We start from the raw sequence: 16386 nt of genomic DNA, 5'->3' as shown, positions 1-16386 counted from the left end.
GCTCTGATACCACTCTATAACACCCTCCTCGCACATCTACCCAAGCAACTGGCCAACCAGGGTAAACATGTATTAGAGGCTACTATGATACGCTTCAACCTCCTAAGTCATGTTAAGGAAGTGGAACAGATGAAAACACACCATATAGACATTCAACATCAGCATTAGGACCCTCAGGATCCAACCTTTCTGCCAACTAGCCCCTAGGTCACACTGAGATTTTGGACCACTTGACCTCTGGACGCTCTCATGCTATGGGTAGGCCAACGTTTAGGGACCTCTAGACGCTCTCACAAGTCTGCAAGCTAGTGTCCAGGGACTATTTTGCATAGTGTTGTGTCAACTTTCCTGAGATTTGAGCCACTTTTTCAGGCCCAAAGCCGAGGCCACTACCCAAAATTCAATGACATCTTTAGTGTTGGGTTGTGTTATATTCTTTCCATGACTAGCCACGTAGTTAACTGGGGGGTTAGAGGGGGGTAGAGCTCCCCTTCGTTGTGTCGATTGTGTAGCAGGGGGGGGGGGGGTCACAGGAGGTTTGAGGTGTACCTATAACCTGACTTTATGGGGTTCGGGCAGCGCCCCGGAAAATTTTGGTTTTGGACCCTATGTTAGGTTGGGCAGACCCACCTGTGGTTTTGTGCATGTTTTTCACACATGTTTTTTGGACGCGATGGTTTTCGGTCCATGGTATTAGACACGATGGTTTTCGGTCCACGGTATTAGATGCTTCGGCATGTATAAATATGTATTGTAACATTGAAAGGAACATAATGAAAAATCAAGATGGTAGTCCCGATTTTGGGATCTAGGGGAAAATCTCTGTGTACATGTGTTTTATGTGTTATGCTCTCACATTGTTTATTTTTTGTGTTTTAGAATTCGTATGTAGGTAATTCTGTACGGGGTTAAAACCTACATTTAGAATAGTAAAATAACATAGAAATGATAGCACAAATGCAATTACTTCAATAAGATCTTGACTGGACCCCAATTAGCCATTACAAACACTTCATCAAACATATCATGAATATGTAATCTACAAGTGTAAATAACAGATTTGAGCATAGGGGTCTCATACTTAGCTGAGAATTGCTAAGAAACATTGATGCCTCAACACATCCATTGCCATTTCATCCATTAGGTCATAGATACAGTGTTCATTCATTTACCAATTAAAACATGATGAGATCCATAAATAGCTACTATCATAAATCATATATATAACCAACATAATAGCAGTAGAAATACCAATGAAATCACAACCATATAAACCACATATAACCATTATAATACTCATAGAATTACAAGGAGAAATAACCTCATATTGATGATGCAAAATCCAAACCCTGGATGGGACTTCAATGTTCCACCCACTATAGAATGGTTGAGCCAAATCTCTCTTCATCCATTCACCCCTGTGTCATATTCCAAGCATGAAGGTGGGATCTCATAGAACGCATCAATAAAAAACCATCTAGGGCTTTTAGAGGCCATCCACCTCAGCCCATCAAACAATGCTTCCACCTCAAGATCAGACATCACAAAACCATCATCAGATTGGTCTCTATCCAAGCCTTCGAGGGCTTCCAGAGCATTTTTCAACCCAGGCTTCCAGGACTAGTAACTCAACCCACAACTTTTATCAGGATTCCAAAGTGTTTGACCAACCAGGGCTTCTAAGACTAGTAACTCAACTCACCATGGACTTCTAGAGTGCTTTTCTAACCAAGGCTTCCAGGATGAGTAACTCAACCCAACTTGTTCCAGGGCTTCTAGAACTAATAACTCAACCTAAGCTAAGGAAACATGAGAACCAAGCAAAACAAAACAAGGAAAAAAGTCCACAATCACCATGGCTATCCAGGAAATGGCAAGGCTAGACAATCCACTATCAATCCCAACCATCCTCTATGCCCATGACATATCACAACCAACAAACCACATTAATATGACATGCATGCCAAAACTAGTGAGGAAAACGTACATGCAACTCAGTACCTACAAGAAAAATTCATTGTAGTTGTTGATCCAGATGTCCTCTTTCGATTTCCTACTCTTCCTTTGCCTTCTTGCTCCAAAAATCCATGTATGCCACACCCTCCAAGAGTGCTCCAAGAAAACTCTAACTATCCAAGAGTATGAGAGAGAGATAATAATGAGAGAGCTCCAAAACTGAACTGACAAAAGGTTACACTCACCAAACTTGCCGACTAATTCTCAAAAGCCTTTTTATTAATGAGGCCTACATTTTCTTCAATTTCCATTATTTCCTTCATTTTCCTCCTCAAATGCAACCTGTGACCTTTCACCTTCCTTTTCTCATAATTTCCATTATTTTCATAAATAAAATTCAATAAATGCCTCAAGCCTTTGCCAATTTCCTTTAGCCATAATAACTAAAATGAACACCCACTAGGATGTTTTTCCCACCATTCAGTTTGGAATACGTGTCCCATGACCATGGTCTTATATATTTTTACATTAATTTTTAACCAGGGCTATTACAACAACTTAGGCAATTAATGTATTTAATTACTATCTAAGGTGCTAACTTATGCTTTGTGGGTTCATAGATTTGTCCCTAGACTAGTGTGTTTATCTAAAACATTCTCCTTTTTTTACGATGTTTATCATATCCCAATGAGGCAAGTGTTCCCAATATGACAATATATTCAATGAAGTGAAGCTAGCTTACAACATTTAGGTACTTAAGCTTCATTCAACTAATAATTAGTGATTGGAGGGGCATATATTCCACCAAAGTAGCCCAAGACTCCCACATAACCCCAACTATTTTTTCTAGCACTAGTGCAAGTAGGAACAATAGAACAAGCACACGTATGTCTTTGGAGAGACTTGAACCTTGATGGGGAATATCGTTGCTTTGCATATGCTAGCCTAGCAATACACCTTGATAAAAACTACCTTATTTTACAATAAAATGGCATTCATATATAGACTCATGCAACATAATAAAAGCTAGCCAATGGCACACTATAATGCATACTAGCTTGAAATAGGGGCACATATGGTTTCTACATAAGTTCTAAAACTAGGTTTAACACAACTTTACTTTAATTTTTTTAAGATTAATCCCCCACCTACAACCTAAGAAATTTGAAGACTAAATTCCCCTACCCACCCTTGAGATATACAATGCCACAATTTCTCTTAGCTTTATGAAGTATTATTTTATGATAATCATAATAAAACCTATGAAGATACCAGGAAAAAACAAAAACATATAGTGTTATGCACCCTAATGGTTTGAGTGCAAATCAACACTTAATTGTCATATAGTGTTATGTGGGGCTTTGCAAGGTATTGTTTAGTCTTTGAAGATTAATCATGAGCTTTGTATTAATTTAAATTTGTATAGATTATATTGATTTCATATGTAACATAGTGTTTATAAATTTTGTAATTTATTTTTGTTTTAGGCATTTTAATTTTATTTGTGTGTGAGAATATATATATATATATATAATCTATGTTTTAAGTAAATACAAATTAAATCCAAATACAATTTAGATTATAATAAGTTTCAAACTGTTAATATTATGAATGAATTAATATATACAATTTGAGTAATGGTTAAGGCCATATTCTATTTAACTTTGAATTTGAACATATAACTTCTTACAAGGAAATACATGCTCTTAATCATTAGGCTCACTCAAAGTGCAATATTGATAAGTTTTAGTATACTTTCAATTACTTATTTTAGAACTTCATATTTTTCTTGGTGCAAACATAACATAACCAACAAACACGTTGATACAAAGAAATTATGTTCTTAATGTAATAAAATTCCAAATAATCTCAATTAATGCACGGTTTATTTAATATAATTATTTATTATTTTATCAAGTAAAATAGATTATTATTTATAATAGGAATAAGTTTAAGTATCATTTCAATTACTCCTTTGAGGACTTCACATTTTTCTTGATGCAAACATAATACAAGCAACTCACACTTTAATTCATGGAAATTCTATCTTTTGCATAATAAGATGCCAAATTGGTAGTATTGCAATTTCTAAAGGCCATGTGATGCTCAATTCCATGTTGGTATGTGAATTGCTTCTATGTTTTTAGTATGTAACAATATTTCCATATACTTTTATGTAAAATCATTGTTGGTCATAGGTTTTGGTTGCTACTATTACACCAGATACAACTATTTCATAAATATCCAAATGGGCAAGTTACAACATATCTTCCAGGACTACACCATATACAACAATTTCATAAATGCCACAAATGTGTTCATGACAATATGTCTTCTGAGACTTAAATCCACACAAGTGGAAACAAATTGTTCACAAAACCACTTTAGCTAAAATTCTTTGACCATTCTTTATCATTTATTATCAAACCTTTTTATTATTATTCATTTTCAAAAATACATTTTTTATATAAATAATATATTAATTTTTTCATAAACAAATTTATTTAACATCTAAAATATATATAAAAAAAAAATTATAATTTTTATAACATAAATATATAATTTCTTATTTATCATATTTCATTTTTTAATCAAAGTGAATATGAAAAACTAAACTAAAGTAACCTCATTAATTCTTTATAGTTCAGTTTTATATATTCATTTTATATCTAATAAATAAGAAATTCTATATGTATATCTATGTTATAGAGCATATAACTAAATTTAATTTGAGATATTAAATAAGTTTATTTTGAAAAATTTTAATGTATGATATATAATTATAACAATGACCATTTATTGTTTTTAGTTATTAATTTTATTTTAAATTATATAATATCTAATATTATACACATAAAATTAAATTGGTGAATAATTAAAAGTATTTTTCTAATTTTTTTCAAGATAAAATTTCATGCTTAATGAAAATCCCCTTAAATTTTGAGTACCACTAGAATATTTATGTAGTGATTTTAAACTACGATTTAACCCTTATTTATTTAAATATGAAATGTATTACAAGTTTTATAATTTTACATTCCTTAAAAAAACATGATTCCTCATAAGAAAAAATATCAAATATATCAAATAAAAAAACAAATACATAAATAATAATTATTTATTAAAAAATTATCACTAAGAATATATATTTATTAAAAAATTATAATATATTTTAAAGTTAAAAACTATAAATTTACATTATAAATTTAAAATAATAATAATAATAAATAATTATTATTATTTATTAAAAAAATTATCACTCAAAATATATATTTATTAAAAATTATAATATATTTTAAATTTAAAACTATAAATTTATATCATAAATTTAAAATAATAAATTTAACAAATCCATGAATTAATCACATTGATATGTCATTGTGATATATTTATTAAAAATTATAATATATTTTAAATTTAAAATATATTTACATCATAAATTTAAAATAATAAATTTAACAAATCCATGAATTAATCACATTGATATGTCATTGTGATAAAGTAATTTGCAATTTTTTTATATTAAAAATAATTCAAACATAATATTAAAATTGTTATGGATATTAATATTGAAATAGAATAATTTTTTTCCTTTTCATTAAATTAAATTTATATTTTATTATTTAATAAAATAGTTTTTATTTCTCACATAGTGTTTCTACTCAACTTTTTCTTATAAAATTTCAAGCGAATAACCTTATAAAAATTAAACTCTACACAAGTCAAATCCAGTGATATACACCTTATAAATTTTGATAATAAAAGAATAATATTCTTTAATAATAATAATAACTCCATTATCTTTTTCAACTTAACAAACTTACCATTGCTGACGTGTAAAAAAATTAATATTCTTTCATAATAATAATTCCATTATCTTTTTTAACTTGACAAACTTACCACTGCTGACTTGTCCATGGTCCATCTTCAGTGTATATTCTCACACTCACACTCAAGAGAGTAAAAGAGAATTCAAACCAGAGCATGAATCAAAGATCAAAAGAATACAAATGGAATACATTAGGAAATACAACAAATTACAAAGACCAATCAATAAAGGACAACAAATTAAATTGATATACACCAAACAATGGAAGAGCCACGATCCCTCCAACAAAATACAGCAATCAGCCAACAAAAGATACTGGTCTTCACAACACACTAAGCTTCCTCATAATTCAATTGTTGTTCCTCTGGCAATCTGCTCTGTGCCACCTACATAACTTGTATCATCAGACGATCCAAGCTTTGTGATGTCAAATTTCTCACCATCTCCCCACAGAGCATAAGCTTCCTCGCCATGGACTGCATCATCTCCAATCTGAAGTTGCTCCTCTGACATCCTTAAGGGAATCACCAAGCGTATCACAAGCAAGATTATGGTTGTTACTACAACATTCCACCCTATTATAAAACTTGCTCCAGCTAGCTGCTTAAGGAATTGCACCCCGCCCGGAACTCCATAGAAGGCTCCCTTTGAACCTGGATTTGCTAGGTAGAGGTCACACAGACTAGGCTCCGCGAAAAGACCAGTAAGTGCTGCACCCAATACTCCTGCAACAGCGTGAGTATGGAATACACCGAGTGTATCATCAACCTTCTGTAACAGGGTTGATTTCTTATGCAGAACCATCATTGTGAACCATGGGATACTTCCGGACAACACACCCATTGCAATTGCTGCCCATCCTTGCACAACACCTGAAGCACAAGGAACATAGACAATGGACATCAAGAACATCAAGACATGTTCTTGGGTGAATTGGCAACTGCCTTGAGATCCAGCATATTAACTGCAGTAAATTTCCAGGAATATTTTGGAATTCGACAGAACAGAAGAGGTCAAACTATTGATTTCGCTTTTGGATTTTAGAATTTTCTTGAATCTTCCATCGAGATGAGAATACCCTATTGACTGGATGTAAAGATGAACATATTATTCATCAAAATTTAGAGTCAATTGTAATAAATTCTGATTAAATTGGACTCTTGACGAAAAGAAGTGATAGAAACCAAGTAGTATCAAGGGACATGAAAAACTCAGCAAACAAATAAATTATATATAATATATAAACTAAAATATTTACACTATATATAAGAAATAAACAGTTGTCAATTGCCCACGGGAGGTAGTTCAATTAGCAATTTCCTTGAAAATAAAATGTTATGTTTCATTGGATTTCCTGTTCAAACCCAGTGTGCTAGCCAACAAAAAGAAAGAAAAATGTATTGTTAATAATTGTGTTTATTTAGGGTGGTGGGGAGGAATGATTGTTATCATCTCCACTCAACAAAAAGAAAAAATGTAAAGTTGTCTATTGTGTTCATTTAGGATGGTTGCAAGGAATGATTATTATCCTCTCCACCCACCTATGATTGAGAGGAATGATTGTTATCTTCTCCATCCAAATTCAGTTCTGACAAGTAACATGATGAGTCCATATCAAATATATTGCTACAATGAGTGAAAGTAAAGTTCTTCATCGGGAAGAATGATTGTTATCCTCTCCACCTACCTATAATTGAGAGAAATGATTATTATCCTCTCCATCCAAATTCAATTCTGACTAGTAACTTGATGAGTTCACATCGTCTAACTAGTAAATTACAATTTTCTATAGATAATATCAATCAAATTACATACAATTTCATCGGACTATCTAAATCATATCATGTATTGCCACCACCAAGAAGGGCATGGGGTATATGTTCAAAGACAAATCCTATACTGTAATTGTAACATCCTCTATTCTATTCCAGAACAGTGTAGTGGCTTATGGAACCCAAAATGTGGCTGCCAAAGGATCAGGAAACAAAATTCAATCTATGAAGCAAGTAAATAAGAAAAGCCTGCATTTTCCATCAGTAATATTTTAATCTCTCGGATTTCACCCTGCAAAAGAAACCTAATTGTCATTGAAATTAGGGAAAACATAGGAACTGAGGGGATGCTCAAAACCTCATGGATGTAAGGCACTTAGGATGCCTACAAGGTGGAAACATCTATATGTAGAATAGGCCTATTATTGTCTGGATTAATACAACCAACGCTTCAACCATTAAAACTGTCCTTACTTCAGCTTTGTCAGGTATTTTACATTGGCAGAAAGATATACTTCAAAATAAATCAGACAAAATCGAAGGAATGTCCTTCTATTAGCATGTAATTGTTTCTTGTTTTATTGGGATTACATATAGTTTCAAACTAGGTCCAAGTCTCTTCCAATTTCATCTTATTTTGAGTTCACAGAGAACAGAACCACACAACAATCATCTATAATTGCTAATTAGATTCCTTAGAACCGTCATAAACCCCTTCTTACATTTTATTTTCTGAACTCTTTACGCATTTGATTTCTTGTTTTCAAAGGGAATGAATTATTATAAGTTTCTTTTAGGAGATAGGAATATAAAAACAATACCTGCAGCAGGAGTAATGCAGACAAGTCCTGTTATCATTCCCTGGACAGCTCCAACGACAGAGGGTTTTTTGAAAAATATAGCATCCAAGCAAGTCCATGTCAGGAGACTGGTGGCTGTACATATGTTGGTATTTAATACTGCCATTGATGAATCAATGTTTGCAGCATAAGGATCTCCTCCATTAAATCCTGCCCATCCCAGCCATAAAAGCCCTGCTCCAATCAGCACTTGTGCCACATTATTTGGAGGAAATCTTTCACGGTCCCTTTTTAACCGAGGTCCAACCTGTAAAAGCAAAATTACATAATACCATAAGCCACTTGCGGATGGAGAGATAGATATTATATCTTTTCAGAGGAGAACTTTACAGGAAAACCCAAGGCTTCTCTCGTTCATGGATGCCATTCATACTATATTAAGGTTTAATATAGACAACTGAGTCTAAACCAAAGGATTCAAACCAAACACATAATTGACCAAATATCCAATAATGCTGGCAACAGCCAATTGACCTAACCGAAGTAAGCCCTTGGGCTAGCAATTCATATTATATATGAAATGAACAAGTACAATTAACAAGTGATTAAACACACCCAATAAGCTGCGGTGAAACCTCCCATGCCTGAAGAGATGTGGATGACATAACCTCCTGAATAGTCAATCACACCCCATTGGAAAAGGAATCCTCCTCCCCATAAGCTGAATGCTCCTACTGTATATGAGAAGGTGAGCCATAATGGCACAAATGCCATCCATGCCTTGAAATTCATTCTTCCTAGCACCGAACCAGCCAATAAAATTATTGTTATTGCTGCAAAAGCAAACTGGAAATACACCATGGTAGCCATAGGAAAGAAAGGTGCTACCGTGTAGGTCTCGATGCTGCCATTTTTTACCTTTGATGTAGGAAAATTGGCATGCCCAACCAGGTAATTTTGGGCTAGTGCTGGACCTGCCTTGCCCCAGAAAGGAAGCAATCGATCCCCAAATGCCATTTTATATGCCCATGTAACCCAACAGATCATAACAGCAGCAAATGCATAGAGTGCCAAGAAAGCAGAATTTACAGCCCATTTTTTCTTGACTACGCTGCCATATAGGATGACTAGGCCCGGCATGCTCTGTATACTAACAAGTGTGGCAGATACCATTTGCCATGCATTGTCTCCTTTGTTAAGCCAAAGAGGAGAAGCAGTCCCATTCAGGCCATGATAGGGTTCCAATGTTGACATTGCTGCAGCACTAATCAGCAGAATTTAATATTGGACACTAAGACCAGAACTTTGCCTGAGCTCTAGCTCAGGATCAAGGCCTTACCTGCATAAGCAGAGCTGGAGTCAGATTGCAGGCTCTCTCTTCATCCAGCTACAATCCAGACCTCTCTTCTGTAATAAAACACATATCAGATACGCTCTGTCAGCAACGATGTAGACAAATATAACACACTCTACAGACAATAACAATTACAGAAGCACCAGTGCGACACTTATTTCAAAAGAAAGCTTGAAGTAGTTCAATATGAAAATATCAATACAAACCTTCCATGGAGCAATAAACGTACTGCAACATACGGAACCAAATTTTTACATACACAGTAGGTCTCACAGGTTTCATAAGAGAGTGAGCACAGACAGAATCTCCATGTAGGAAACAACGCTTCAATTATCAAGTATTCTCGGATCTTAAATGAGCCACGCTTTCTTTATAAGGCTGTTATTTTGCCCATGAATTAAATAGTTATTTATTTATTTTTAATGGGTAAAAAATTTATTATAATTTAGTTGTCAAATCAAAATAACTATTTATTTTTAATGGCCAGAAAATTTATCATAATTTAGTTGTCAAATCAGTATTGGTAAAGTCATCTCTGGTTGCTATCTGCTAATGTACGCTAACTCATCATTATTATTCAAGAAAAATCACACCACCTGGAATTACTTCACTAATGGTCAATAAAAAGGCAAACTTTACTCATGTAAAATGCCTCTAAATCTTTTGCTCAAGAAAAACAAACACATAGACAAACAAAAACAGTTTTAAAAAATACTCCAAGCTAATCCAATGACTATAATATATTATCATAGACTAATTTACAGGGATAAATTTAATTTTTTTTTATGGAATTTATTTTCACCCAATAAAGTAAAGTTTTCACATAATAACACAAATTGTTATTTCTCTAAGAGCAATATTCTTTTGTTTGTGTTGTAGGGGGAGATTGAGAATGAGAGCTAATCATAAATACAAGGTTGATCCCAATTTTATACAATCTTGAAGACAATATATAACTGTTACACCAATCATTTTTTGATTCAACATGTAAACTAACTCTAATCTGACTTAAATATATTTTAATAATTAAAAATACAGAAAAAAACAAAAGATAAGATTGTAGAGTTGAGGTTTCTGTGATCCATAACAAGTTTATGATAGATTTTTCGGCGAAAATCACATGAGAAACCATTTGTCGACGCGTTTCGAACCAACAGTGTGGTTCATCGTCAGGACAAGTCGAACGACACTGGTTGGTTCGAAACGCCTTGACAAATGGTTTCTCATGTGATTTTCGCCGAAAAATCTATCATAAAAGATAAGATATCAATTTCCTTTTCATTAGTTTGAAAAGGAAAAAAAAAATATTTTAACCTTTATTTAAATTTGGCATTGTCTCTTTAAGAAATAAATCCATATTTAATAATTAAAAAAACAGAAAAAACAAAAGATAAGATATCAATTTCTTTTTCATTAGTTTGAAAAGAAAAAAAAAAAAAAAAATTATTTTATTTAAATTTGGCATTGTCTCTTTAAAAATAAATCTAGTAGAATTTTTTCAAAAAATTTGACATGAAAACGTTTGAATCGTTTTTTAATAATAAAAATAGATTCGACACCATTCAAGTATGAACAAAATCTTAAAAACTTAATAATTATAAACCAAATTTCCAAAAATTTCTGTCAAATTTTTATCAAAATTACTCCAATTTCCCATATTTTCCAACCTAAAACATCCGCGGCACGCGTTTAGATTTCTGATTTACTTCCATACATGTCCTGTCAAACAGTCAAATCGTTCCGATATTGATGTCAATGGACCAGACTTGTTATAACGTAGGACTGCATCCTTCCTCCTTGTCCTCACATGGTGGATATTCATTGGATTAATAGACCACATGTGTTATGACGTCGGATTGCATCCTTCTTCTTTGTCCTCGAATGCTGGATATTCATTGGATATTCTCTATACAGTTCATTTGAAGGAATCATGTAATGAAACAGTCCCATGATACTGGAGTCCCACTCGCCAAACTGCAGCTCGATTTGGTTGGTTAGTTTTTATATATATATATATATATAATTTTAGTTTATTGGATTAAGTTTAAGTTTAGGATATATATATTATTTAATTAAATTTAAGGAATTTGACATTGTGAGAAGTTTAATAAAAGTTTAACCTTTTTAGTATATTTTTTTAATGAAGGAATATACTAAAGAATGTCAAACCTTCATTAAACTTCTCACAATGTCAACATCCAAATTCTTTAAACTTAATCAAATAATTAATATATATATAAATATATATATATATATATATATATATATATATTGAGTTTAGGGTGTTTGATTGTCCACATGGTGGGAAGTTGAATGAAGTTTGGATATTTTTTCATATACTTTAATGTCCTCAAAGGTGGCTTTCATCCTCAACTTCTTCTCATGAGGTTTGAATTTAAAACCTAGTGGGAACTAAACCCCACATAAAGTAATTGATTTACATCTCACCAATGAATACATGCTCAAATGAATTAGGAGTTGCATTAAATGTTATAATTATTCATTGAAAAAATGTGTAAATAAAATAGCTTGAAGACACTATTCAATGTTGTTTTTATAATAACAAATTAAAATTATTGGTGTAAAATTTGATGGCATAAGGAAAAAAATTGGATTTAAGGATGGTATTTTGAGATATCAAAGCTCAATAATTTATAGATGCAACTAGTTTGGAAATGTGTCCTTATGACCACCTGTGTGTAATCTACAACACTCAAGCTAACAAATGAAATTAAAAATTAGTGTTGAAGCTAATGATTTTTTTGGCGTAGTCTAACTTATAGATGAAATAGACTTTTTCACCGGAATTGAGCAAAACGATTTCAAAAAAGAATGTGATTTTTTCTTGTTTAAAATGTTTTTTGAATGCATAAATGGATTTAGCACCCTGAAAAAGCCCTCTGGGGCACTCAAATTCTACAGATTAAACAACTTAAACTCAAGTTTTTAAAAATCTTTGCAGGATTTTTGGTTAAAATTAACTAGAAAAAAATGTCGTGAAAAAGGTCATTTTGTCTATAAATTAAACTACACCTTTTTTATATTCTTTTTAATATTAAAAATAGTTATTCTTATTTTTTTATATATCTAAAAGAATAGAAAAATAGTTTTGTAATGTTGTCCCTTAAATAATATAATACAAATAAAAAAATTAGATTAAATATTCTTCATAATTTCTTGTGATCAACACTAGTAAATGGAATGGCTATACTTATTGACTACAAGTCTTGAGAGATACAACTTTTGGTATAACATGAACAATTGGGATCCTCCTAGGGGTGTAGTGAGTAGTCAAAAGGTCCATTAGAGTATTTGCATCGAGAGATGCTCTACAATCTAGTATGGGGGAGATGTGTAGGCGTTAGATGTTTTATGTGTAGGGATTAAATATGTCAATATTTTTTAAATACCAACTCATAAGCTTATATATGTTATGTAAACATTTTGACTTGGTCAAATTACATTAATTAAAAATAATAATAATAATAATTAAAATAAAATTGAGATAAAATAGTATATTTACTTATGGAGGTTTTTGCGCTCCAAGTTTTCACAACCCATGTTTTTTCTCGTGATATTCTTCTTTAATGGTGAAATTATACTTAAAAATAAAATAAAAATAAAATTGAGATAAAATAGTAAATTTACGGATGGGGGTTTTTGGGCTCTAGTTTTTCACAACCCATGGTTTTTCCCATGGCATTCTTCTCTAATATAGCATATTTAGAGGTATTCTTATGTGAGATATTCATTACGACAAAAGCTTTTAACTAGATCAAAGTAAATCCTAATTTCCACCATAAATATCAAAACGTGGGCAATTTTTATATCCTATTTGGGAAAGTAAACCACTCAATAAAGGCAAACTATACAAAGAATTTATAGCTTTATGGATGCATTTATGAAGATGCATGTGTTCCAGGTAAAACTTGGGAAAAACAACTCTGCTCACTTTGTTACATAGCCTTCAAAGGATAGATTTTTCCAAGTTGTTTTGTATGTTATTCATTTTGTTTTACATGTTTGAAAATTTACTATTCAGTGTGAAGAGAAATGTCAGCAAGAAAAAAACAAAATTTGGTGCATGCAATCTTACATCATGTTTATATTTTTTGTCATCATTAAAATTTATTAGAGTTCCTTAGTTTAAACTATGTTAAGTGTTGGTTTTAATCTCCGCATTAAAATTCACTGGAATATGTTTCTCAAATGTTCATAACAACTTAGTTTAGATACAATTGTTATTGAATTTTGTTTAGGAGATCAAATTATAACATTAAAAATAAAATTAAACCAAGGAAAACTAATATCCTACAAAGATAGAGGTATATATTCTTATTGGTTTTTATAGTCTAGCAACAGAGCTTCAAGTAGACTCTCTTAACTACTAATCTTATATATATTAAATCAATCTAGATTCATCATGTTGGATCTATCATGCATTGAGAGGGATCAAATCTCTCAAGGTGCAAACCTTTCCTCAAGTTTTGCAGTCAAAAAATAGGTTTGCACCATGAGAGATTTGATCACTCTTGGTGCTTGATAAATCTAAAGTTAAGATGGATCTAGGATGGTAATTCTATATTTATGGTGTTCATTTAATGCAAGGTGGGTTAGATCCATTATGGTTGTTATTTTTAAATGATGTCCACTAGGTAGTTAGCATGGAATAATTGTAATGTCACCTTATTGAAAAAGATCCAGTAGATAGTTAGGAGGTGGTTATTGCTATACTTATATTTGGAATTCTTTTGATCAAATCAATTCATTCATGGAATTTACAAACCTTATGTCAATGCTAACAAACCATCTCTAGCTTCTATGAAAATCATTTTTCATGCCCTTATGGGTTTCCCTGATAAAATTCATGACTAGGTCATGAGTCTTCCATCCTAAACTTGCGAGCACTTGCAAAATGCTATGAAAATGTACAAATTCAGCATAATGATTGTCCTTATTATTTTATGACATGGATTCACTCATCCTCGACTCCAACAACTCCCTTTAAATAAATAGGAAGCCTTGGATTGAGGAAAGGACACAACAAAAGTCATTGCTTTAAGAAATTTCAAGCCTTTAGCTAATTGTTTTATGCTCTATGTATGCTTGAGTAGAATCAAGCTTTGGCTCTTCATGTTGTGATTGCTTTTTGTGTAGAGTCCACTTAAGCATCCATTGACCACTTAGTCAAAGTAAAATTGTAACCACATTGATGGAAAGTTGAGTAATCATGGCTAAGGATGGGAGGATTCAAGTTCCGGTGAAGCAGGTGCCACAACAAGTTTTAAGTACACTTGTTGTCATATTTTAAATATTAGTAATATAGATGTATCTTCTTTGTCCAAAAAAATTGTATGTATTTTCTCAATATTTCCATGTGTAAATGATAGAATTTATAGGAGTTTTATTTACTTGAAGATCAACTAGGGTTTTGTGTTTACATATGATATTTGAAATGTTAAATTGGAAATGAGAAAGGTTTTGCTTATTCAACTTGTGTAGAGGTTTGCTAAGGATTCTAGAGCTAGAATTAAATTGGCCAATCTACTAACAAGCTGAAGGACAAATGGTAGTTAATAAGCATTTCCTTGTTTCTTTTTCATTTCCATTATGAATATGAACCTTAGGGAAAAATAGCTAACAATATATCTCTTTGTATGTCAATGAGTCTCACCAAGGATATCACTTTTGGTGTAGGTAGAAAATCCATCGCATGAACAGTGACTACAATTGGTAGAGTTCTTTGAATTCTCTCCACTTGGACTTTAGTATTTTGGTTTCTACATTAACCAATGTTTCTCCTATCTTGATAGGATTAAGAAAATTTCATTTTTTAGGGTGGTGGTTAGTTTTATTTTCTTTTTTCCTTTTCCTACTCGAATCTCTTGGTTGCATCTTTTCTCAGTAACAATTGTGACCAATCATGAACTATATTTAGTAAATTCTCAAGAATCCACATATGATCACATGTTTTTACTTACAAGTTGTGACCCCATCTTATAGGTGATTAAAATTGTTTACACATTAGACCTCTAGTTTTTTCATTTTTTTTAAGGTTAGAGAGTTACCGATCCTAGAATAATAACTTGACTATATCTTTGTTTATTTTCATTTGATTGAGGATGGAAAGAATTTAAGAAAAAATGCAAAAATATTTTCTTATTTTATGCATTTTGAAATGGATATTGAAACTGACGATTATGTGAAATTTAAGGAAAACGGTAGGGAGCATGAGGGCGATTTTTGAGCTAGGGTTACAGATTTGCAGAGTTTGTTCTCCATGGAAGGCCCTAAAGGAGGGAGCTCCACTCCCTCCTACAAGCAAGCAGTGGCCAGCAGAGGAAAAAAAACCAATAGAAGAGGATAGAGATCCTTCAGATGAAAGGCAAATAACCAGAGAAAAGGATTAGAAGGGCTTTAAATCTAAGGAGAATAAAAATACTAAAGAAAGTGAGGAAGCGGACAAGGAATAGGGCACAAAAGACAAAGCTCAAAAGGGACCATGCAAGCCCAAGACTACTATCACTCTTAGAGTTGTTTCGAATGATCCTACTCTGCAGGGGCATAGGGACCACATGTAGACTTATGCAATCATTTGTAAGTTCATGGGTTTACTGTAGTCTTTGCAAACATTGAAGATAAGGACAGAGTGTTTGAAGGAGGGCCCTACTTTTA

The 16386-nt window shown here is 32.2% G+C and overlaps 1 protein-coding gene across 1 annotated transcript; it reads right to left on the bottom strand.

The window, feature by feature from the left end:
• Positions 1-5958: 5958 nt before the first annotated feature.
• LOC149162770 (ammonium transporter 3 member 1-like) lies at positions 5959-10074 on the bottom strand. Its single transcript, XM_089437378.1, has 4 exons — positions 9918-10074; positions 8973-9764; positions 8379-8664; positions 5959-6657 (listed from the first exon to the last, which is right to left on the bottom strand). The coding sequence occupies exons 2-4, from the start codon at positions 9609-9611 to the stop codon at positions 6128-6130; spliced, it is 1455 nt and encodes a 484-aa protein (XP_089293504.1). The 5' UTR covers positions 9612-9764; positions 9918-10074; the 3' UTR covers positions 5959-6127.
• Positions 10075-16386: the final 6312 nt, after the last annotated feature.

The sequence above is a fragment of the Pinus tabuliformis genome, chromosome 5_2 (genome assembly GCF_031772625.1).
Source record: "Pinus tabuliformis cultivar Carrire ecotype Pingquan chromosome 5_2, CPIR1, whole genome shotgun sequence".
NCBI classification, from domain to species: domain Eukaryota; kingdom Viridiplantae; phylum Streptophyta; class Pinopsida; order Pinales; family Pinaceae; genus Pinus; species Pinus tabuliformis.
Note: the sequence above shows the minus strand (reverse complement) of the source record. Positions and strands in the feature narration are given on the sequence as shown.

What these genes read in the sequence shown, in the direction of transcription:
- LOC149162770 (XM_089437378.1), bottom strand. Translation starts at nt 9,611, where the DNA reads ATGTCAACATTGGAACCCTATCATGGCCTGAATGGGACTGCTTCTCCT. An exon ending in GTTTCACCGCAGCTTATTGG is followed by an intron (nt 8,665 to 8,972) that starts GTGTGTTTAATC and finishes TTGCTTTTACAG; the next exon opens with GTTGGACCTCGGTTAAAAAG. An exon ending in CTGCATTACTCCTGCTGCAG is followed by an intron (nt 6,658 to 8,378) that starts GTATTGTTTTTA and finishes CTTGTGCTTCAG; the next exon opens with GTGTTGTGCAAGGATGGGCA.